General features: G+C 55.7%; 1 protein-coding gene across 3 annotated transcripts; it reads left to right on the top strand.

The window, feature by feature from the left end:
- The first annotated feature begins 1,142 nt into the window (after nt 1-1,142).
- On the top strand, nt 1,143-22,120 carry EXOC3 (exocyst complex component 3). 3 transcript variants are annotated; one of them, XM_032337871.1, is made up of 13 exons: nt 1,143-1,226; nt 2,811-3,001; nt 4,665-4,884; nt 10,303-10,984; nt 12,921-13,038; nt 13,853-13,978; nt 15,086-15,186; nt 16,756-16,866; nt 16,962-17,112; nt 18,458-18,580; nt 20,227-20,388; nt 20,756-20,883; nt 21,650-22,120. In XM_032337871.1, exons 2-13 carry the CDS (start codon nt 2,858-2,860, stop codon nt 21,819-21,821), a joined length of 2,238 nt encoding a protein of 745 aa, XP_032193762.1. In that variant the 5' UTR covers nt 1,143-1,226; nt 2,811-2,857; the 3' UTR covers nt 21,822-22,120. The 3 variants fall into 3 exon arrangements, with proteins under 3 accessions (XP_032193762.1, XP_032193764.1, XP_032193763.1); XM_032337872.1 differs by lacking the exon at nt 1,143-1,226 and adding an exon at nt 2,382-2,578; XM_032337873.1 differs by lacking the exon at nt 20,227-20,388.
- The last annotated feature ends 304 nt before the right edge of the window (nt 22,121-22,424 follow it).

Raw genomic sequence — 22,424 nt, 5'->3', positions numbered from 1 at the left:
CCCCCCGGCTGGCTCCGGGCTGGCTCCGTTCCTGCGTGCTCCTCTCCGCGCTGTCTGTATGAACTTGCCCGACATGCAGGAGGTGCTTGTCCCCGCAGTGCCCCCGAGGTAACTGCGGAAGGTCCCTTCTCCCTCGCGGGGAGGCAGATGGTGCTTCTGACGACAGGCTAACCCTGAAATCGGGGCGGCTGAGCACCTGTTCTTCCTCGCTGGGGCCTGGGGCTGGGCTCTGACCAGGGGGCCTCTCCTCCCCCCGTAACTCGGGGCCTGCTCCTTCCCCTCCCGGCCGCTCTGTCCCCACCCCCTCCCGCACTCCTCACCCCCCGGCCGGGCCCGGCGTCAGCTGCGGTCGTTCCCGGGGGCTTCTGTCTGGACTCAGGACAGCGCTGACCTGACAAGTGCAGGGCCTGACCCCAGGGTGGAACAGCCACTCACTGCCCAGCTGCCCAGGAACGGGGCGGTGTTGCCCTCGACGGTCAGACGTGCCCGATCACCACCCGTTACCCACCGTGTTCAGAATCTACTCAGGGTCCGCCCGGCGCCAGTCCCTGGTCTCGGGAGGAGCCGCGGCTGCAGCCCAGAGGACAAGGTGCTGCCGCAGGAAGGACAGTGGGAGCTGAAAAGCTGAAGGTCAGCCGTGGAGACCCCGCGGACACACCAAGTGAGGCGGAGGGAGCGAGAGGCAGGACGGCTCCCACCCAGGAGGCGGCCAGAGGGTGACGGAGGACGCGTGGGGAAGACGCCCGAGGGACGGTGAGGCCGGACAAGGAGCCCAGGAGGCGGCCAGCCTGGGGACACTGAGAGGAGAGGGCGGGAAGGGACAGGCCACCCCCTGGGAGCCGTCGCCGGTGCAGGGACCCCGCCCCGACGCACATGCCCCGCGGGGACCCCGACCCGACGCACACACACGCCCCCCGCGGGGACCCCGCCCCGACGCACGTCCCCCGCGGGGACCCAGACCCGACGCACGTCCCCCGCGAGAGCCCCGCGGGGATCCCAGACCCGACGCACGTCGCCCGCGGGGACCCCGACCCGACGCACACACACGCCCCCCGCGGGGACCCCGCCCCGACGCACGTCCCCCGCGAGAGCCCCGCGGGGACCCCGTCCAGGTCCGCCCCCTGACGGTCCGGCAGCTCAGGCCCCGCCTTTCCGGCGCGCGGCGGAAGCGGAAGTGCCCGCGGGCAGCTCACTTCCGGCCGGGCTCCGGTGGGCGGCGGCGGCCGGTGAGCGTGTGGCGGCGGCCGCGGCGGAGGGCGGTGGGCGGTGGGCGGTGGGCGGTGGGCGGGGTGCGCTGTGCGGGGTGTGCTGTGCGGGGTGTGCTGTGCGGGGGCGGTCGCGGACGTGCGCGCATCGGGGGCGGTGGGCAGCACCGGGGCGCGCTCTCCGCGGACGCGGCCGGGGTGCGCGCGGCCCGAAGGCGGGGCGGAGGCCTCCCCGTCCTCCCGCTGGGGAGCGCCCGGAGGTCGCGGCTGGGGGACGGGACCGCGGACTGCGAGAGCCTCGCCGGCTGGACAGCTGCGGGGGCAGCTCGCTGGGGCGGCGGCGGGACGCGCGGCGCGTCGGGGCGGGAGCGAGCGGGAGCCGAGGCACCGGCGCGAGTGGGGCTGGGCGTCCTGGGAGCGCTGGGCTCCGGCCCGGGGCTGCGGTTCGCGCCCCGGCTTTGGCGTCTCCCGGCGAGCGGGTGCAGGGGGCGGTCCCCGGCCGGCCGGACCGTGCGGCGGGGAGGGGGAGAGGGAAGGCGTGCCGCGCGGGGAGAGGCGCTGACCCGGGCTCGTGGAAGCGTCCGTGGAGGCCGGGGCTCTGCCGAGGGCGTGCGGGAGCTTGGGGAGAGCGCGGTCTCCACCATCGGAGAAGCTGGATGCGGAAGCCGTGCGTGGGGGCAGTGGGCTGAGCTCAGGGGACACGTCCGCGGAACCCTCCCATTGCCAGGCGCTCGCGGATGCCCGATCTGGCGCCCGCAGCGGGGCACTGGAGCTGGAAGGGAGGTGTGCTGTGGCGCGCGGGCGTCTGTCCGCTTCCTTGTCGCGCCTGAGCGGATCCCTTCGGCCCTCCTCTTTGTCTGTTAGGGATGTTAAATGTACAAAGTAGAATTTCGGACATTACAGACAGTTCTGGGGTTGTTAGTATTTTTAAAAAGCTTTCAAAGATTTATTGGAGAGAGCGGGAGCGAGCAAACACGCATGCAAGCAGACAGGGTGGGGGAGCCGGAGAGAGCGAATCTCAAGCAGACTCCATGCTGAGGGCAGAGCCCCCAGCCCCAGCAGGACCCTGAGGTCACAACCCAAGCGGAAATCAGAGTCAGGGGCCTAACCCGCGGAGCTGCTCAGACGCCCAGTGGTGGGCTGGGACTTGAGCTGCGGTGGGTGAGGCCGTTGAGGTGTGCTGTCCCTTTGCCTCTGTGTCCTCGCCGAGGCCGCCTGGCACAGCTGCCCCACCAGTGTGGCCAAAGGGGGCCATGAGGGCTCCAGAAGTGGGCTGTGTCTGGGGGAGAGAAGGACCTGGGAGAGTGACATCGGATTGGGTGCAGGTCCGTGTCTCCACACAGACACCCTCTGTTCATCGTTTATAACTGGAGGTGCTTCTGCTTTACCTAACTTTGTATCTGAGTCCTGAAAGCTCGTGCCTGTTACCGAGGCGCTCATCCTCCTGGTTCAGCGCTCGGATTTACCGGATCAGTGATCTCCCGTGTTCTCCTTGTAGCTCCATTGTGAACCGCGGAGACTTTTAGGGGGAAGGGGTTTCGTACCTACCTGTGTACCTTCCTAACACATCTTCCCCTGCTGCTCCCTCTCTCCCTGTTCACACAGGGTGCCTCTAGTATGACTCGCACTGAGATCCCAGCTGCTTTTTAACCATGAAGGAGACAGACCGGGAGGCTGTAGCGACAGCTGTCCAGAGGGTTGCGGGGATGCTCCAGCGCCCGGACCAGCTGGACAAAGTAGAGCAGTACCGGAGAAGAGAGGCCCGGAAAAAGGCCTCGGTGGAGGCCAGACTGAAGGTACGAGACCACGGGGCCACAGGTGTCCGTCCACTCCGTCAGGCCGGATCCGTCTGCCTCGAGTGCGGGGTTGCTGCGTAACGTCACCGTTACAGTTTGGCTCAGTGAGACTTTGTGGTGGTCTGCAAAGAGGCGGACCAGACCGTCGTCTTTGTTTGACACATTCCTTCCAAAAGTGCGTCACCCAGCAGCAGATTTCTAGAGCAGATGGGGGGAGTGTTGGAACAACCTCTGAAGCACACAGAAGTGTCCATTTAAATTTTAAGCAGTACTAGAAGACGAGCAGCTACCCTTATTTCTGAAGTCTTCTGCAGGGTGCCACTGTAGAGCGTTTTGTTTAGAACTTTCCAGCACACACTGTGGCTGTCTGGCTGTGTGCCAGCCACTCTGCTGGCCCTGGGGGGGCGGGGGGGAGTGAGGCACGGTGATTAACGCTGTGAGAGGGGCAAGAAAGAAAATTACTCTTTTTCAAGGTATCTTATGATTGGTTTGGTTTTCAGTCTCATTGGTATTGGGAAGTGAGTTTTTTAAAAAAACTACTTCTATTCCGTGTAGTTATACCATGTTAAGACTGCGGTCTGCCGTGATGAACAGGCAGCAGAGCGGCCTTGGGGGTTCACGCGCCTCTGAGGAAGGTTCATATTCACACGCACGTGGCCCCTGAAACGGTGTCCGCGTCTGGGTGGCGGCAGGCTTGGTAAGACGGGAGACGGGATGAGGGCCGCTTGTTTGTACCACACGGAGGATCCAGAGACCCGTGGGACTTACTTAAACACTGGTTTTACTTTAGTAAAACTTGGTTTTACTTTAGTAAAACTTGGTTTTACTAAAGAAGAAGTTTTAGTGAAACTTTACTAAAGTTTACTTCTTTACTAAAGAGAAGTTTTAGTAAAACTTCTCTTTAGCTTGAACCTGCTGCATTTTTAGTCAGCATTTCAGTCTGTTCCGGAAACTTAGGGGCTTAACTCATAGTCATCCCCGTGGCCTAGAAACCTTGTGTGGTTTGTTACCATCATCGTTAACGATCTCTACATGCGACTTACGGTTCCTGGGTCGAATGTTCCTGGCTTTGGTCGTGCCACCTGGCCTTCCCTTCCCCTCCACTGGCTGCCGCTTCTTCACGTCCCCTCCCTTTTGGCCACTTGCTGCGGGCATCTTGGCGTGCCGGTGGAGTGAGTCTGGATCCCAGACGAAGCAGCTCTCCGCAGTGGGCCAGCCATCCTAGAGCTGAGTCTGGTCCCGGCTGAGGGGCAGGAGGCCCTATACCTCAGAGCTGATGAGCGAGTCCTCACAGTCTTGGGTGAGGCCCAAGGGAGCTGTGGAGGCCTGGGGCAGCCCTGGGACCAGAGGGAGGCCCGGGGAGACCCCATGTGGCGTCCTCCTGGGGCAGTCCCGCGAGCTGAGGCAGTCCCATCGAGACCTTCAGGCTGAGGGCCTGGTTGAGGAGTTTGGGACGTGTTCTCAGGCAACACTGAAAAAAAAGAAAAGGTATTTTGTGACTCGGTTAAGTCCTTGCTGAATCTTACTCTCTTTTTTCTGAGTATTGGCTGTTCTCCGCTATTAAATTTGTCTCCTGTGACCTTGAACTTTCTGAAGAAGATTTGTCTGTGGCTGTCCTGGCTCCACTGACCACCCTTCCCTCACCCCTGGATGTGTCCCCCAGGCTGCCATCCAGTCCCAGTTGGACGGTGTGCGTACGGGCCTGAGCCAGCTGCACAACGCGCTGAACGATGTCAAAGACGTGCAGCAGTCCCTGGCTGACGTCAGCAAGGACTGGAGGCAGAGCATCAACACCATCGAGAGCCTCAGGGACGTGAAGGATGCCGTCGTGCGGCACAGCCAGCTCGCCGCAGCTGTGGAAAACCTCAAGAACATCTTCTCAGGTGGCCGGTGGGGACAGCTGGGGATGGCGGGTGCCTGGGGCGTCAGGGCCAGAGTGCTGTCTCTTCTCTTTGCCTTGACTCACTTTTCCTTGCCGTACGGGTGGTGCAGAGCCGGGCCCAGTGTTTGTGCTGTGTATTTACAGCCCTTCCTTGGGGTGGACCGTGAGTTTGAGTCCCACCTGTGTGGCTAACTTCTTGTTTGCAGTAAGGGCGGAAGGGGCCAGTTGAACAAGCAGAGACGAGTAGTTCTGTTTGGACGGAGACACTGAAGTGGGTTAACAGCATAAGCACTTGTGAGCTTCATTCCCTGGGCTGCAGGGTGGCTGTCAGGTCAGGAGACCAGATGGGACTCCGACAGGTGAGAGAGAAAAGTGTCCCGGAAGACAGGACGGGTTGGGGGGGGGGCAGTTCCCAGCTGGAGAGGTGATGCCAGCAAAGGCATTTCCTAAGAGGAGAGTGTGCCCATGCGCAGGGGTGGGGAGAGCAAAGAAGGGACACATTCTGCAGCCTTGGTCAGCACTGGGCAGGATCTGGTGGAGGCCTTGGGCCTGGTTGGGGTGGTGTGGGGACAGGAGGTATGGGGTGGCCCTTTCAGAGCCATGTCCCTGTACCTCACCAGTGAGAGGCTCTGCAGCCTATCTGGGAACAGTGTCATTTGTCACGTGGGTGGGGCTCCATGTCTGCTCAGCACAGTCCCGAGCCCGTGCCACCCCACCCTCATCCCCTCTCCTCTGTCAGGGTCACCAGCATCCCCACAAGAGACCTTGGGGTGGTCTGACCCCTTCCCTTCCTTTATTCCGTCTCTGGTCTCAGTGAATTTTTTCTGTCCTTCTCTAAACTTTGCTCGACCCCGGAGCGTAATCTGCCGCAGCTCTTCACACCACCGTGCAGCCACATCATGGCCCTGCTCCCGCCGCATCGTACCTTGGTAATTTGTGTCCTGTTCAGCTCCTGCTCCTCGGACTCCTCTCATGCTCTTGTCTGGTGGCGGCACTGTTGAGTACCTGGCCCCCTTGCTCATCTTCCCGGGGTCTGAGACTTAAGGCCATGTTCTAAGGTGCTTCTCACATCCTGCCCCCACGAATACCTCGGCATTGCCGACTCTACAGTGGGTGCTAAGGAAGCCTTCGTCTTGGTGACTGTTGGCTGCCCGGAATTGGAATGTAGTCCCCAAGCCCGAATGTCCTTCATGACTGTGAGCCAGCACCTTGCTTGTTAATTTTCCTCCTTATGATTTCCTGTTGACTGGTAACATTTCCTTCCGGTCTTGTGAAACTAATGCCAAATGACCAAAATGTTACTTTCCTGGAAGGAGTTCATCCACAGGAGTTGAAAAGAATTTTCTTCCCTTGAAGAGCAACTGAGGCTACGTTATATACACATTTTGGTTAGCAGTCTACTGTATCGGGAAGATGTGCTGGTTTGAGCCCCTTTAGACGGTTCTCATTGCCGGTCATTTGGTAGTACTGTACCCAGTACCCAGCCTTTCCTCCCCACTTTGTTTTAACCTGAGATGCACTTAATATAAAATTTACCATCTTGATTGTTTTTGAGTGTATAGTTCTCTGGTGTTAGGTACTTCCACACTGTGCAGCTGTCACCACCATCCGCTACCAGCATAAAACAGACTGTGCAGTGCTGTGTGTCCGTGACGTGCAAGTGACACTGAGAGACCACCACCAAACGCTGCGCCGTTGGATGATGGCTCCCTGTTTCCTCTCCCCTGACCAGTTGCGGGTCTGTGTAGATTTTCTGTTTCTTCCCAAGTTAGTCTCTAGGTTTTTGCCTGGGTGTCTGGGTCATCTGGTTGGTGGTTGTACCGTCGTCCGTAGTACTCTCCGGAGCCTTTCTGTTTCTGTAGAACCGGCAGTAATGCCCCTGCTTTCATTTCCAGTTTTAGTATTTGAGTCTTCTCTTTTATTTTTTCCTTTAAGTTCATTAGCTAAAGATTTGTTAATCATTGGTCTTTTCAAAGAATTGCCTCTTGATTTTGTTGGTTTTCCCGTTCTCTATTCCGTTTCTTTCTGCTCTGCTCTTTGTTATTTCCTTCCTGCTGGTAGCTTTGGGTTCAGCTTATTCTTCTTTTTCTGGTTCCCTGAATTTATAAAGTCAGGTTGTTGATTTGATAGTTCTCTCTCTCTCTTTCTCTCTCTCTCTCTTTTTTTTAGCATAAGTGTTGCTGGCTATGCACTCGTCCTTAAACATTGCTCTGTTAGAGCCTGCAAGTTCCAGTTTGTTGGGTTCTATTTTTGTTTCCATATTTTCTAATTTCTCCTGTGATTTCTTTGAGCCAGTGATTGTGTTATTTAATTTCTACTAATTTGTGAATTTTTCAACTGTTACAGATTTTTAACTTCATCCCATCCTGGTTGGAAAAGATACGTTGTATAATATCTATCTTTTAAAATGTATTGAGATTGAATTTGTGGTTTTACATAAGGTCTGTCCTGGAAAATATGCTCTCGGGAAGGACGTGTGTGGCTGCTGGGCAGAAGGACACATGTGTGGCTGCTTAGGGGAAGGACATGTGTGTGGCTGCTGGAGAGAAGGACGTGTGTGGCTGTTGGACGTGTGTCTGTTCGATGGAGCTGGTTGATTGTGTTGTTCAGGTCCTGTGTGTCCTTATTCATCTCCTGGTGGTTGTCCCGTCCGTCACCAAGAGAGACGTGGAACTGCCTGTTTTCCAGTAGAGTCTTTGTCCTCTTTGTCTCTTGTAAACTTGCTGATTTCAAGTCCGTCTTGTGCGGCATCAGTGGGGCCACCTGCTCTATTTTGGTCACTGTTCACCTGGCCTGCCTTCTCCCACCTTTCATGTCAGCCGGTTTGTGTCTTTGCATCACGGGCGAGCCTCTTACAGATAGCAGATGGCAGGATCTTGTGTTTTGATCCATTCTACCAGTCTCTGTTTTTTAACTGGGAAGTTAATCCATTTACATTTGAAGCAATTACTGAAAATGGCTGACACATTTCTGCATTTTGCTATTTGATTTCTATGTGACTTACAATCTTGGATCCTCATTTCCTGCTATTTCTGTTTTCTTTTGTGTTTAGTTGATTTTTGTGTGTGTGTGTGGTGAAATGTTTAATTCCTTTTTCATTCCTTTTTTATGTATTCAGAATCTGTTTTCTTTGCAGTTACTGTGTGGATTACATTTAACCTCTAAAGTTAAAAATACTCTTGAATTTATGCTAGCTTAACTTCAGTAACAGACAAAAACTCTGCTCCTACACAATGTTGTCTCACCCTTTCAGTTACTGATGTCACAAAATTACGTCCTTATACATTATCCAAAAACATAGAAGAGTTGTTTATTATTTGTTAGTCGTTCAAATTATGTGGAAAACACCATGCAGAATTATAAATCAGTTACAGCAATACTAGCTTTGGACAAAGAATTTTTTTTCCCTAAATGTATTAGTCTTTTCAATTACATAGGACAAAAAGTAAAGTTACAAACCGAAGTTACCATAACACTAGCTTACGTGGCTGCCCTGTATCTCCCTTTATTGCGATCTTTATTCCCCCGTAGCGCTCTGCATTACCATCCGGCGCCCTTGCAGCCACAGGACTCGCTGAGGCAGTTCTCCAGGGCTGCGAGCGCTCAGCCCTGTCTGGAAGAGTCTTTGTGTCTCCTTCAGTTTTGAAGGCCAGTTTTGCCAGGTACAGGGCTCTGGGGTGACTGTTGTTTTCTTTCAGACTTCAACAGTCTTAGCCCACTGTCCTTGGGCCTCCAAAGTTCCTGATGGAAAAGCTACTTGTTGTCTTACTGAGGCTCCCTCATAGGCCACCAGCTGCTTGCCCCTCACTGCTTTCCAGGTTCTGTCTGTCTTTGGTTTTCAGCAATTTGTTTGTAATGTGTCTTGTTCTTGGTCTCCGAGTTTTTTCTCCTTGGAGTTTATTGAGCTTTTAGATGTTTATAGTCCTGTCTTTCATCAAGTTAAGTAAGTTTGATCATATTCAGATAATTTCTCTGTCTTCTTACCTCTCTCATCATCTTCGGGGATGTCCAGAGTGTACGCGGTGCCCCAGGGTCCTGTAGGCCTGTCTGCTCGCCTTCGGTCTTTGTTCGTTCTGTCCTTCCTACTTAGTAATTTTGTTACCTCGTCTTTGCTGATTCTTTCTTCTGTCAGGTTTGCCCTTGAATCCCTGAAGTAGGTTTTCTGTTTCAGTTGCTGTAGTTTTTAACTCCAGAATTCTTTTTGGTTTCTTTTTAGGTTTCCCTGTCTTCATTGATGTTTGCATTTTGTTCTGTGTCATTTTCTGGACTTACCACGTCTTCCTTTAGTCCCTGGAGCACATTTAAGACTTGTTTTAAAGTCTTCATCCAGTAGAGGGTGCCTGTGAAGTGGCTGCCTGTGGTTCAAGTTGTGATCCCAGGGTCCTCGGATCGAGCCCCGTGTCAGGCTCCTTGCTCAGTAGGAACTCACTTCTCCCTCTGCTGCTCCCCTGCTTGTGCCCACTTATGCACACGCACTCTGTCTCTCTCTTTCTGACAAATAAGTAAACAAAATGTTTAAATAAAAGTGAAGTCTTCATCCAATAGATGGACCGCCTAGTGTCTCTCAGGGATGGTTATCTTTTCCCCTTGACTCTCATACCTTTCTGTGTCTTTTTATGTCTTGTGATTTTTGTTGTTGAATGTTGGACATGTGAATCTAGTAACATAGTAACTCTGAAAATCAGATTCTCCTCTTCTGCAGGGTCTGCTGATTCCTGTTTGTTGTTCGGTAGGCTGTCTCTGTGCTGAGGGTCAGACTAAGAGGTAAACTGAAGGTCTTCCCAGGTCTTTTCTGAGCCAGACCTCTCCGAGCATGTGGAGCCAGACCTCTCCAAGCTTTTTAACTCTCCCACACGAGATTGTGCTTGAATGTCGTAGTCTTGAACGTCTGGAAGGGGAAGGGAGGAAAAATGGAGGGGAAAGGGGGGCACCAGCTCTTCAAATCATCCGGAAGTCCCCTGACTCTAGGGCAAGGGGTTGGCAGCAGTGGTGGCCTGAGTGCAGTAACTGTTCCACCACTGTGTGTACCTCTCCCTGAGTGGAGGCAGCGACGAGCAGCAGGAGCACAGATCCCGGGTTTTGGAGGACGTGGTCCTCTTTGCTCAGCCTGGTTCCCTAAAGCTCCGTGCAAGCCGCTTTGGGAATGCGTGTCAGGCTGGGCTGGGGCTGGGAAGGTGCACCTGTGCTAAGAGCTGGGGTGGACCCAATGAACCACAGTTTACTCCCAGGCCATCTGCTAGAAGGTGCCAGCCTTCCTCAGACCCAACACTTCCAAAATAGTTACTCAGATTCTGCCAGCGCCGTTGCCGTCTGGGTGCGGAGACCGATTCCTGGTGCTCCCTCCTCTGCCATCATCCCAGGCTCCTCCACAGCCGTTTTTGTGGTTTTTCACACTTTCATCTTGTGCCTTTTTCCCTAGTGCCCGAAATTGTGCGGGAGACCCAGGACCTCATAGAACAAGGGGCGCTTCTCCAGGCGCACCGGAAGCTGATGGACCTGGAGTGCTCCCGGGACGGGCTGATGTACGAGCAGTACCGCATGGACAGTGGGAATACTCGGGACATGACCCTCATCCACAGCTACTTCGGGAGCACGCAGGGGCTCTCGGACGAGCTGGCCAAGCAGCTGTGGATGGTGCTGCAGAGGTCACTGGTTACCGTTCGCCGTGACCCCACCTTGCTGGTCTCAGTTGTTAGAATTATCGAAAGGGAAGAAAAAATCGACAGGCGTATACTTGACCGAAAGAAACAAACTAGTTTTGTTCCTCCCGGGAGGCCCAAGAATTGGAAGGAGAAAATGTTTGCGATCTTGGACAGAACCGTGACTACTAGAATTGAGGGCACACAGGCAGACACCAGGGAGTCCGACAAGATGTGGCTCGTCCGCCACCTGGAAATCATAAGGAAGTACGTCCTGGATGACCTCATTGTTGCCAAAAACCTGATGGTTCAGTGCTTCCCTCCCCATTACGAGATCTTCAGAAACCTCCTGAGCATGTACCACCAGGCCCTGAGCACGCGGATGCAGGAGCTCGCGGCCGAAGACCTGGAAGCCAATGAGATCGTGAGCCTGTTGACGTGGGTCCTAAACACCTACACGAGGTAACTCCGAAGTCACTCTTGAATTTTCTTTTACATACAGTTGAGTTGCTTTGCTGCATGTGCTCAGCTCCCTCAGACTTCGTTTTCTGCTGATGAACGTCTCCCCTCGGGTCCGTGTGCGCGCTTAGCCTTGAGGCCAGGGCCCAGCCTCTGGCTGTGTGAACGGTCCTGTGTTTGGGTGGTGCTTCTGCTCTTGACTTCCCGACCCTAGTGAGCAGCTCGGCATCGGGCTGTTCTGTGACACTGAGTGCCCACTGTGCGCTAGGCCCCTCCCGCCTCACGGTGGCCTCCCGAGCGTCTGGTTCCGCCTGGCAGACGGGTGAGGACACGTGGGCTCAGGAGGTCCCAGAACCAGCACGGGTCACGGGAGGCACCAGCTCCGTCCTCTTGGCTGCCAGTGCCCCCCAGCTTGGTTTCTTCTCACCAGTACCCTGGGAAAATCCGTTCTTTCTGTGTTTCAGCCTTAAGGTTTTGTTCCTTTGCAAAAGGGACATGAGCCGTTTGGTGCTTGTACTCGTCTGATGCAGGGTTGGGAACTGTGGCCGCCGTGCGGTATGCTGACGTTCTTTAAGATTACTAGCTGAGGGGAAGATACGTTTTTGGATTTTGCTGGGTTTTGTGAATCGAGAACAATATAAAATTCTGTGCTGTAGTTATTTTTAGCCTGTCTTTTTGCTCATGTGCAGAAATTTGTTAAACCTCCTGCTTATCAGTAAGGGTTCGGATGTTTTGTGTGAATATTGGTAACCGGTTGTAGGAGAGAATGCTTACGTCTTCGTGTAAAAACATAGGAGAGACGCTCTGTCACCCACGATGACAGTGGTCACTCTGGTGTGTCTGCGGCTTCGTTGTGCCAGGCATGGGTACTGTCCCCCGGGCGCTGCCCTCTCCCAGCCCACAGGTCCGGGGCCATCACCATCATCCCCAGCCCGTGGCCTTCCCTGTTCAGGCCTTGAGGTCTCATTACCCTACGAGGAAAGTACTGTGAGGGTCTTCTTCATTTTGTGCGTGAGGAGACTGAGGCGCGGGGGTCCCGTGCCCAGTGTGGACGCGGCCGGCCCGCGAGGGCAGTAGAATCTGGGCCATGCGCCCTCGTCGCTGCTCAGCTGCCAGACTGGGCACTGGCTCACGTGCAGTGTGTGTCTTGCCTTCGTGCGTTTTCGTGTGTGCGCAGCTGCGTATGGCCGCCTTCTCGGTATCTGGACTTCGGTGGGAAAAACGGAGCTGCTTTCACGCTAGAAACGTTTCACACTGCAGCGAGGCTCTTGGGTGACGTCTCGGCGGAGCGAACCGTCTCTGGACACTTGCAGGGTTTCCCCAAGTGCCTTTCACTAGGGAGGAGCTCGCGTCTCTGCCGGTGCTTGTGCTCGGGCTCCGCGTTTGCCTGTAACCGTGTACTGCGGGAACGCGGCGCAGGGCGTGTGACTTTTGTTGGACGTCGGAGAACCCGACCGCACAAGGATGAGAACGGTCGCCTAACGGGACCTCCTCTGAAATTCCGTCCCCGCCCCTGCCTCCTCACACCCGGTTGTCGGATGGCGCTGGCCCTCCCTGCCGAGCGTCTGTCGTCGGGAAGCGCAGGGAGCGGCACCGCTGGCCTCACCCTGTGCGTGCTTGTCATTCCGTGGGTGACGGGACCTGCCCGCCCAGCACCTCCGCTTCGCCGGGCCCTGGCCCTCCCCGGGGCTGGGCGTCAGCCACACACATCTCCGCTCGCGGGCTTGCTTTCCTGAGTGCCGGGGGGCGGCGGGCTGAGGCCAGGGACAGGGGGGCCTCGTGGGACGACTCCCGGCGCAGCGCGCGCCCAGGGCCTGCCCCCCGCCCCGACACAGTCTTGAGGACGCTCAGGCACTTGCGTGTCGGAAGAAAGAGCGACACTTAGCTGAGCGCACTGTCTCCCGCTAACCCTTCGCTCTCACTCCCGGCTTTGCCGCAGTGCGGACATGATGGGGAACGCGGAGCTGGCCCCGGACGTGGACGTCAGCATCCTGGAGCCCTTGCTCTCTGCAGACGTGGTCTCTGAGCTGCTCAACACGTACATGTCAACCCTCACGGTGAGTAGAGCGGGCGCGCCTCCGAGCCAGGCCGCGAGGCGGGCCCAGTCCCGCTCAGAGGCCGCGGGCGGAGGGAGGCGGGAGCGACCTGTCTTGGTGTCGGCCTCCGAAGGGTGCATGGGCTGGTTCAGGGACGTTGCGTCTTCCAGGGAGGTGAGGAGGGCGGCTGGTTTTCCTGCCCCGGGTGGAGACTGAGCGTGTGTCCCACGGAACAGAAGCGCCCTCTGGCTGGAGCAGTGAGCCTCATGGCCCCCGGGGGCCGGATGGGCGGTGGTGCCGGCCGGCCTCAGAGCTGAGCCTAGGAGTTGAGCCTCGGAGTGGGAGGGGGCAGGTGGGGCCCAGGTGCACCCCCCACACCCGTGACCCCAGGTGGTCTGCGAGGAGCATGGGAGGGTCAGGGCCTGCCTCCCTGGCCGAGGGGAGCCCGAGCGGCTGACAGCATCCCGACTGAGACGCTGAGCCCCCCCCGCAGGGAAGCAGGGAAGGGGCCGCGCTCCCAACGTGGCAGCGCTGGTGTGTGGTCTTTTGGGGACAAGCCTGCTGGGGGCATGTCCGCCTCATGCTTCCGTGTACAGCTGACCGGCCTAGCCTGGCCTGCCGCCGTGGTGCTTGTCCAGACGGTGGCTGGTGGAGGCAGCGCCTGGCACAGAGGTGACTGGTGGAGCGGCTTCTCTGGTGTCCCCTTGTTTGGGAATAGTGACTCCCAGGGCCCTGAGTTTGGTTTTTGCCACTGCGTGGCTGAGGAAAGTCCATGTGCGTTGTCTTAGGGGGCATGTTCTGTTCTTCCTTTTTCTGTGATGCCAAATTTCTGTAGTCAAACATCATTGCCTGGCTGCGGAAAGCACTAGAAACAGACAAGAAGGACTGGGTGAAAGAGACGGAGCCCGAGGCCGACCAGGACGGGTACTACCAGACGACGCTCCCTGCCATCGTCTTCCAGGTACCACCGTGCGCTGAGGTCCCCTGCCGGGCCGCCCCTGGGGTCTGTGGGCTCGACAAGTGCACGGAAAGTGCCTCCCTCCCTAAAGACAGAGGGACCCCTTCCGGGTCCCTCAGGCCCCTCTTTCTCCGGAGCAGAAGGCGCCAAGAGTCACCCGTCCAAACGGTTTTGCCCGGAGTTACTCTAGTTTTCCTGAAGCATTTGAGTTTGCGCTGGAACCGAACTGCGTGTTACTTGCACGTGACGCTCAGATTGGAGTTTGCTGCTTTGATGTTCTCTGATGTTGAAAATGGCTGAGATTCATCTTCCAAAATGCCACCTGACTGAGTACGACCCCATGGGTTTGGGGAAGTGTCCTTTACGTTATGACCATAATTGCGCCGTCTTCTTCTGGTTCCTTTGCTTTTGGATGCCCAGCACCTGCTGGCGTCCTCCAGCTTCCCTACGGTCCTTTTCTTCTGGCCTCTGTGTTTCCTCCCGGAGGAAGGGTTCTGGCAGGGGGAGGGCTGAGTCACGTTCTGACCCTTGTGTGGGACCACGTCGCTGACATGTGCTTGGATGCCAGCCGGGCGCAGTGACACTGCGGGCGTCTGTCTCTGGTGACACCGCAAGCCGCACAGGGATCTCCCCGTCCCCTTTATTTTGGAAACTGGTGTCAGACAGACTGTGTGCCCCGCAGGCCTGGGGTGAGCCTGGCCTCCCTGCCCTCTCCGCCTCTCCACGTGTAGCTCTCCCCAGCTCCAGGGTGTACGCTCCCGGTACTTCGTAAGGAATTCACGTCCCAAGTCGCAGCCCAGCCCCTGGCACCCATGGGACCCCAGCTGCACCCGACCCCCTTAGCCCCCCATCTCCTTCTCAGCTCACTGAGAACACGTGTTTCCCTCCGTGTGGAGATCAGCCCGTCCGCAGGTGATTAGGAAGTGATTCACTTGTTGTTTTTTCATCTGATGAGAAAGTTGTCCATTTAACTGACTTGCTGTTTTTTGAGTGGTTCCCCCCACCCCGATTTTAGACTAGAGCTACCAGTTGGCAGATAGGGGTTTATATAATGGGAAATTGCACCCTTGTGAGTTTATATTAGAATTCATAAACTCTCCCAATTTTTAGATGTTCGAACAGAATCTTCAAGTTGCTGCTCAGATAAGTGAAGATTTGAAAACAAAGGTACTTGTTTTGTGTCTTCAGCAAATGAACTCTTTCCTGAGTAGGTATGTATTTTACCAGTGCGCTCATTTAGAAAGTGTATGGTTTTAAAACTTAAAAGCAGAATTTTGATCCTAATATGCCTGATATTAAAAAGTACTTTAGGCCTGGATTTGTTGTCGTGACCTTTGTTATTTTGAAACAAGCCTTTGGAACAGATGACGCTGTTTTCTTGAGAGCCCCCGTGGGCCTGATTCTCCTCCAAATGCTTCCTTTCGCTTGTCTGCACTGCCCAGGGCCTGGGAGGGACTCCCGTCAGGGGGCGGCTCCAGTTCCGGTCACTGGGAGTCGCCGCCCCTCCCCCTCAATGGGGCTGGGGACTGTGTCTCCAGGACTCCTCTTTTTGGCTTGCTCGGGAGGATTTTCAAACCTATACAGAAGCAGAAAGACTGGTGTAAAAAAAACTAGACCCATCGTCCACCTTCAAAGGCTGCCCCTCTAAAGCCCCTCTCCCCCAAGCATTTTAAAGCACATCCCATTTTGGCATTTCGTCCTGTGTACCCTCATTCTGGCTGAGGGCCAGCTCACACCAAGTTTGTTTTTGGGTTTCCCCAGTGGTTTCAGACGTGCCTCCTTCTAGTGGTGTGTGGAGACTGAGCTAGGAGCCGGTCTGGGCTCCCTGGTCTCGGGGAGAGCAGCGTGGCCTCACCTCTCTGTGAGCCACTGGCCTGTGGACACGTGCAGGTTATGTCCGAGGGCCCAGCACCTTCTTATCCAGCCCTGACTGCCGGACTTGGGAGCCACATGTTGGCTCTAAAGGCTTGTGAGATTCCTCTTTATTTTCTTGCTGTTTCGCAAGAACCCGGTGTAGGTGGGGTACGCTCCGCATTGTGGCACACTGCGGTGTGGGGTCCGCCTGTCCTGCCCTGCAGACTGAGAGTCCCCATCAGCCGTACCCCTGAGGGTCATGGCCCCAGTTTTGTTAGCAGAAAGAGGAAATTTTCCTCATCAGCCTCAGAAGTTTGCTTACCTGAACCACACGTTAGACAGAAAGGTGGGATAAATATTTCTCTTTAATTGCCAAGTTTGCTCCTTTTATAAGGTCTTTAAACATACATACAGTGTGTTGTAGTGTTGTGTTCTGGTGTGTGAGCCTAACAATTTCAGAAATAAAATACGTAGTGATCTCAGTTGCTTGTTTTCTTGACCTCAAATGGAAGTTATTTATTTTGAGTAATGTCTTAATTTGACTTTTTCAGGGAAAGTTTCAGAAAGTGACATTTTATCTAATATTTGATAATGCTCCCAACACTATAGTATGAATTTCTAGGCAAATTGTGTGTTAGATAAAATAATAATTTTCCCCTCACAAATACTTGTATACTCAGAATACTAAATCATATTTCAGAGCCTGACATAGAGTATATTTTTAGTAATCCATTTAAAATGATCAGCTTCCCTGATTTTTCATTAGTATACAGATCGTCCAAAAATTTATTTTATTTTTCAAGACTTACCTGGTCAGATGTTAACGAAGCCAGATGTCTTCATCAGGTGTGATTTCCTTGTGAAGTCTGGCACACCCCACAGGCCCCCCCTTACCAATGGTTCTGCTGGGGGCTGTGTGTTCCCAGATACAAAGAGGAGGCCCAGTCGTATAAAGAGGAGCACCTCCGGGACCGGCAGCACCCGCACTGCTACGTCCAGTATATGATCGCCGTCATCAACAACTGCCAGACCTTTAAGTAAGTGACCGTGGGGCACAGGGCGACCCCAGAATGAAAGGGCAGAAGGGAAGCGTTCTGAGTTGCTTCATTGAGCCTTGCCTGTTTCCTTACAGAGAATCCATCGTCAGTTTGAAAAGGAAGTACTTGAGAAGTGAGACGGAAGAGGGCGTGTCTCTGACCCAGCCCAGCATGGATGGGATTCTGGACACCATCGCACAGGAAGGCTGCAGCAGCCTGCTGGAGGAGGTCTTCCTGGACCTGGAGGTGGGAGCCGGTTCTTCGCCGCTTTGTTTCCAGGCTGAAAATCATGTTTCCGTCCAGCGTGGGTCTGTGACCCACCCTGTGACCGCACCCTGTGACCCAGATGGAGCCGACATTCCGGTTCACCTTTCTCCCTATGAAAGGGCCTTTGCTTTTCTGTGAGGTAGGCCTCGTATGACGCAGGTGCAGAGTAGAGGTCCTTCCGGTGTATAGTTGAACAGAATACCATTAGATAATAAAGAGACTGATCTCAGCAGATTATAAAATGGAAACAAGTACGTAGAAGGAAGACGGACTATGCTCTTTAGCAAATTCTTGATACCAGAACCAAATTGAGAATTCTTCCAAGTTTGCACACCCACCACGTGGACCAGTCTCAGCTTTGCATAAAAGTACGACACGGAGTCGCTGACAGAATGCACTTAGCATCATGTCAGAGGCACCAAGAACAGGGAGGGATTATTTCAAAGATGCAGGCGTTACATTGATGTATGGGCAGAAACCAGAGTATGTTTAAAAAATAAAACTCTGATCATCTTGGGTCCTCCTGGGAAGGAAGGAGCTGGCGAGGATCTTCTGGGGCGATCGGTGGGATCATTTTGTGATGTCGCATGCTTTCTCGAAAATGGTTTTGTACATGGATAGATGATTATGGATTATAATCCAAATGGATTAGATGAAACGGATACATTTGAAATTATTTCCAAATAAAAAAAAAACTGTAACAAAAAATGAGATAAAGGACACAAGTAACCCTTTCACAGAAAAGGTGTTACGGATGTCCAAAATGTGAAAACAAAATGCCCGGTCTTCCCAGTCTTCAGAGATACGCACGCTCAAACCGAGTGTTCTCTGTGGCTTTGCGGGCTGGCAGGTAGCTCTGTAGGCACAGGAGAGGGCATGCTCTCATGTGTTCTCTGCAGGACCAGTGCTGTAGCTTTTGGAGGGCCCTGTGGAAAGTTTCCGGGGTTTAGTTTGCACACTTGCTGGCTGAACAGTTCTGCTTTTGGGGTTTCACCTGCAGAAAAGCACAGGTTCATTGCACTGTTCTTTGTAACTGCAAAACGTGAGCAGTTTTAAATGTCTGTTGGGAACGGGTAAATGCAGAATAGCCATATGACATACGTGAACAGTAGAGGCGGCCTGTGTATGGACAGATCGCCACGTCCCCAAAGTCGTGTAGCCAGTGTCTCACATGGTTACGGGATGTGTTTGCAGATCCCATGGCAGTAGGGTTTTTACGTGTGTATTTCTGTCACAGAACATCACTGAGGCTCTACAGCACCTTCCTCTGGATACGTGTGACTCGGGGACAGTGTCCAGGTGACATTTTCTGTGCTCTTTTCAGCAACATCTCAGTGAGCTGATGACAAGGAAGTGGCTGTTAGGCTCCAATGCCGTGGACATTATTTGTGTTACTGTGGAAGATTATTTCAGTGATTTCGCCAAAATTAAAAAGCCGTACAAAAAGGTAAGAGTGTGGACACAGTGACACAGTGTGAGCTCACCTACAGGCCGGAGCCAACCTGCCATCTTGTGTGGAGCTCCGTGTCCGCTTGGTTCTGTGAATGCACGTTCACGGGTGGTTTCATGAACCTGAGGCACAGACGTCATGTCTGGAGACAGGCCGGGTGGAGGCGATGGTGCTTCTGTTCATTTAACCTTCCTTCCTCCTGACACCCCACCAAACCCTCCTCAACACACGGCTACAGACACCGGCCGTGCTCGTGATACGGACCTCCTCAGCAGCCCCAAAAGCCCTGGAAGGGAGAGGGGGGCAGCAGCTGTGGATCGGGGCTAAGCGGCAGCTCCCTCTGCAGGATCCCCGTCCAGGGCACAAGCCGGCTGCCAGCTTTCCCACTCCAGTGGAGGCCCCAGGGCTCGTGTCTGTGTGGCCGGGCCCTGGAGAACCCAGGAGCCCTGCCCCAGACGTGGAGAGCCCCCGTGTGCCCCGTTCCATGTCCTCGGGGGTGTCCCCGAGCTAGGCCGTTTCCTCCTGCAGGGCCTGGGCCTGCCTCTCTCGTGGATTCTCAGGGTCTCAGGCAATGTTTGCTGCTGTTGCCGTATCGAGTGATGGGATTTCAAAAGTCGGGCTTTCCATATGTTTTTTCCTGGCTCATAGGAAATGGTTTGGATATACCGACCTCGTGTTCATACGTTTTGTAAAACTTCTGATTGTTTCTGGGTTCCGTCTCAGGACCCTTTCGGATTTCTGTGTAGATGCTTGTGTCGACCGAGCGGTGACACTGTTTTCATTTCTGGTTCTCACACTTTCATGTGTTTTTGTCCTCCTGTGGTGACTGGGACCCAGCGTCACCCTTGTCTGAGTGCTCAGTTTAAAGGAAATTCTTATGACTCTGCCAGTAAGAGTGATGCTTGTCAGGAGACCCGCTGACTGGAGCCCTGACTGGTTCCCTCACCTGCTCTGTGCAGAAGCCTCTGGCTGGTCAGAAGGTCAGGTGCTGCTCTCTCGTTGCTTGCCTGGCTTTTAGGTCCACTATTTATTTCAACATTTGGTATGTTGATTTAGTAGTTGGTGCCTGGGGAGCCCAAGGGTGTGTGCTGCCCTCCGGGGGCGGCTTCTCTGGAGGGCTCATCTGCTGGCGCGACTGGGCACGAATTTCCTTTCACCACGTACTTGAGTGAATGCGCGTATGTGCTCTTTCAGGTCCTGGCATCTGTCGACGGGCAGGAGGGTGGGTGTCCTGCACGGCTGCCTGGCCAGCCTGGGTCTAAGCAGGCACCTGGTGGGGTGGGGTGTCTCAGCGGGGAGCCCGGAGGGGGTCTCAGGGGTTTAATCTGGGGGGTTGTCTCAGTGGGAGCCTGGGGGATCCTTAGCAAGGGGTGGGGGTCTCTGGGGAGTGCCTGGGGGAGCCTCAGCAGGGGCTGGGGGGTGTCTCAGCAGGGAGCCTGGGTGGGGATCCTTAGGAAGGGGAGGGAGTCTCACTGAGGTGCCTGGGGGTGGCTCAGCAGGGGGTGGGGGCCTCAGTGGGATGCTTGGGAGGGGTCTCTGGGGAGCCTGGGGGGGTCTCAGTGGGGTGGTGTCTCAGTGGGAGGGGCGTGGGCATCTGAGCAGGAGCCCCGGGGCTGCCTGGCTGACCCCACGTGTGCCGGCAGAGGATGACCGCGGAGGCGCAGCGGCGAGTGGTGCTGGAGTACCTGCGGGCCGTCATGCAGAAGCGCATCTCCTTCCGCAGCGCCGAGGAGCGCAAGGAGGGCGCCGAGAGGATGGTCCGGGAGGCCGCGCAGCTCCGCCTCCTGTTCCGGAAGCTGGCCGCCGTGAGTGCTGCTCTGGTTCTGTGTCCCCAGCGGGGATGTTGAGGCCCGCTGGTCCGGGCCAGTCCTGTCAGGGACCAGATGACCAGTCGGTCCTCCTTGTGAGCATGGGAAGGTCTGTCGGACCTTGTGGCTGGGATGGCTTCTAGGGCGTTACCGCGAGCCCCATGGGAGTGGTGCTAGCCGGACTGGTCTCACCTCTTAGGCTGCCGGCCCCCCTGCCTGCAGCGTCCCTGCTGAGGGCACATGGGACAGCTCCCCTGTGGGCCAGTCCTGAGCCTTCGGTGGTCACCTGGGCCACAGAGTTCCACGGACACTCGGCTTGTGTCCCCTCATGGCGCTTGGCAGCTGCACACACATTGTCTTCCAGGGCTTTGGTGAGGATGCAGACGGGCACTGTGACACCATCGTGGCCATCGCGGAAGTTATTAAGCTGACAGACCCGTCGCTGCTCTACCTGGAAGTTTCCACACTGGTCAGCAAATATCCAGATATTAGGTAAGAGCCCATGAGCCATCTGTTTCAGCTAGAAATTGTGGAACAGAGCAATAAGCTCATTCCTAGGGTCACTGACAAGATGGAGAGGCCTGACCGTCAGGTGTGAGCGCCGTTGGGGGGCCCAGTTCCTGGGAGGACAAGCTGTGTGGACGATAGCCAGGAGCAGAGTGGGCACATCTGTGTGCCTCTACATCCCCTAGCCCTGCTACTGGACCTGGAGACCACTGGTCACACACCTCCCAGGTGGCCTGAGTGTAGGTGGGATGTCACCACGCTCTGCACTGGGGGAAGGTGGCAGAGCAGAGTGGTTTCTGGAAGCTCATCTCGTGCTTGTGGACTCAGGGAGGGAGCGCAGGAGCCTGTCACGTGCGACCACGCCCCCCCACCTTCCTGTCTCACCCAGCGTCTTTCTGTCCGCGCTGTGGGTTTGCTTGAAGCGGGACGGAGTGGTGTTCCTGGGCTCACCAGCGTCTCTCACTCTAGTCAGGTGGTCTGTTAGAGAGTTAAGAGAGCAGCTTACGAGACTTTGTGATTGTGGGTTGGAGGGAAGGGGCGCGGTGAGGGGAGAACTCTGGTCTCTCTCCCGTCCTGACGCGGGGCATGCGCCGCACGTCCACAGCTGTCGACCCTGCTCTGAGCCTGCTCTGGGGCCTCTGTGTTGGCCCAGCCAGGCGGGGGGGGCAGTGCGGGGGGCAGATGGAGTTGGATGCGGGGGGCGAGCGGCGGGAAGCGCACCCCCGACGTGCCGGTGTTCCCCGCCCCGCAGGGACGAGCACATCGGCGCGCTCCTGGCCGTGCGAGGGGATGCGAGCCGGGACCTGAAGCAGACCATCATCGAGACGCTGGAGCAGGGCCCCGCACAGGCCAGCCCGAACTATGTGCCCATCTTCAAGGAGATCATGGTTCCCAGTCTGAACGTGGCAAAGCTCCTCAAGTAGCCTGCCAGGCCCCGGCCCTGGAGATGTGTGGCCGCCAGAAAGCCGTGAGATGCCCGGGACCCCTGGGCCTGCATCTCCCGCTGCCGCGCTCACGGCGCCTTAAAGAACAAGTACTCTGGTGGCTGTGGTACTTCCGGCTTCCTCGTGCTTTGTAACGTCCCTTGTGAGGCATGTTCCCGTGTGAGGGGCCCTGTGGCCCTGTGGTGCCTGTCCCTCTTGACCCCTGGGTCTTCATTTCCACACAGTGTAAACACAAACTCTGCTGCTCAGTAAAGAGTCTGACCTCCCGCAGGGACTGAGGGGTCCCGGACGTGAAGGTGTTCTTGGAGGGGGTGTGGTGAGCGGCCTGCCGCAGTGGAGCCCAGAGGTGCCCCGGCAGGCAGTCGGCTTGGGGCTCTCTCCCCGCCTCCGTCCCGTCCCACCCCGCGGGCTTTTGCCCTCTCTAAGAAAGAAATGTGCCTGTGACACAAGAACCCAAGGATCTTGGAGGGCAGGATCCATCCTGGGTGGACCAGATTCACCTGGGGGAGGGAGGTTCACCTCAGGGGGATGAGATTCTGCTGGGAGTGGGATCCATCTCGGTCAGAGGGGACAGGATTCACC

This window comes from Mustela erminea, chromosome 3 (genome assembly GCF_009829155.1).
Source record: "Mustela erminea isolate mMusErm1 chromosome 3, mMusErm1.Pri, whole genome shotgun sequence".
Lineage (NCBI taxonomy): Eukaryota > Metazoa > Chordata > Mammalia > Carnivora > Mustelidae > Mustela > Mustela erminea.
The sequence above is the reverse complement of the archived record's forward strand: the minus strand, read 5'-3'. Positions and strand labels throughout refer to the sequence as shown.

Coding starts and splice junctions, on each gene's coding strand:
- EXOC3 (XM_032337871.1), top strand. CDS start 2,858: ATGAAGGAGACAGACCGGGAGGCTGTAGCGACAGCTGTCCAGAGGGTT. Junction 15,187..16,755: donor ATGAACTCTTTCCTGAGTAG/GTATGTATTTTA, acceptor GTGTGTTCCCAG/ATACAAAGAGGAGGCCCAGT. Junction 20,389..20,755: donor TGTTCCGGAAGCTGGCCGCC/GTGAGTGCTGCT, acceptor ATTGTCTTCCAG/GGCTTTGGTGAGGATGCAGA.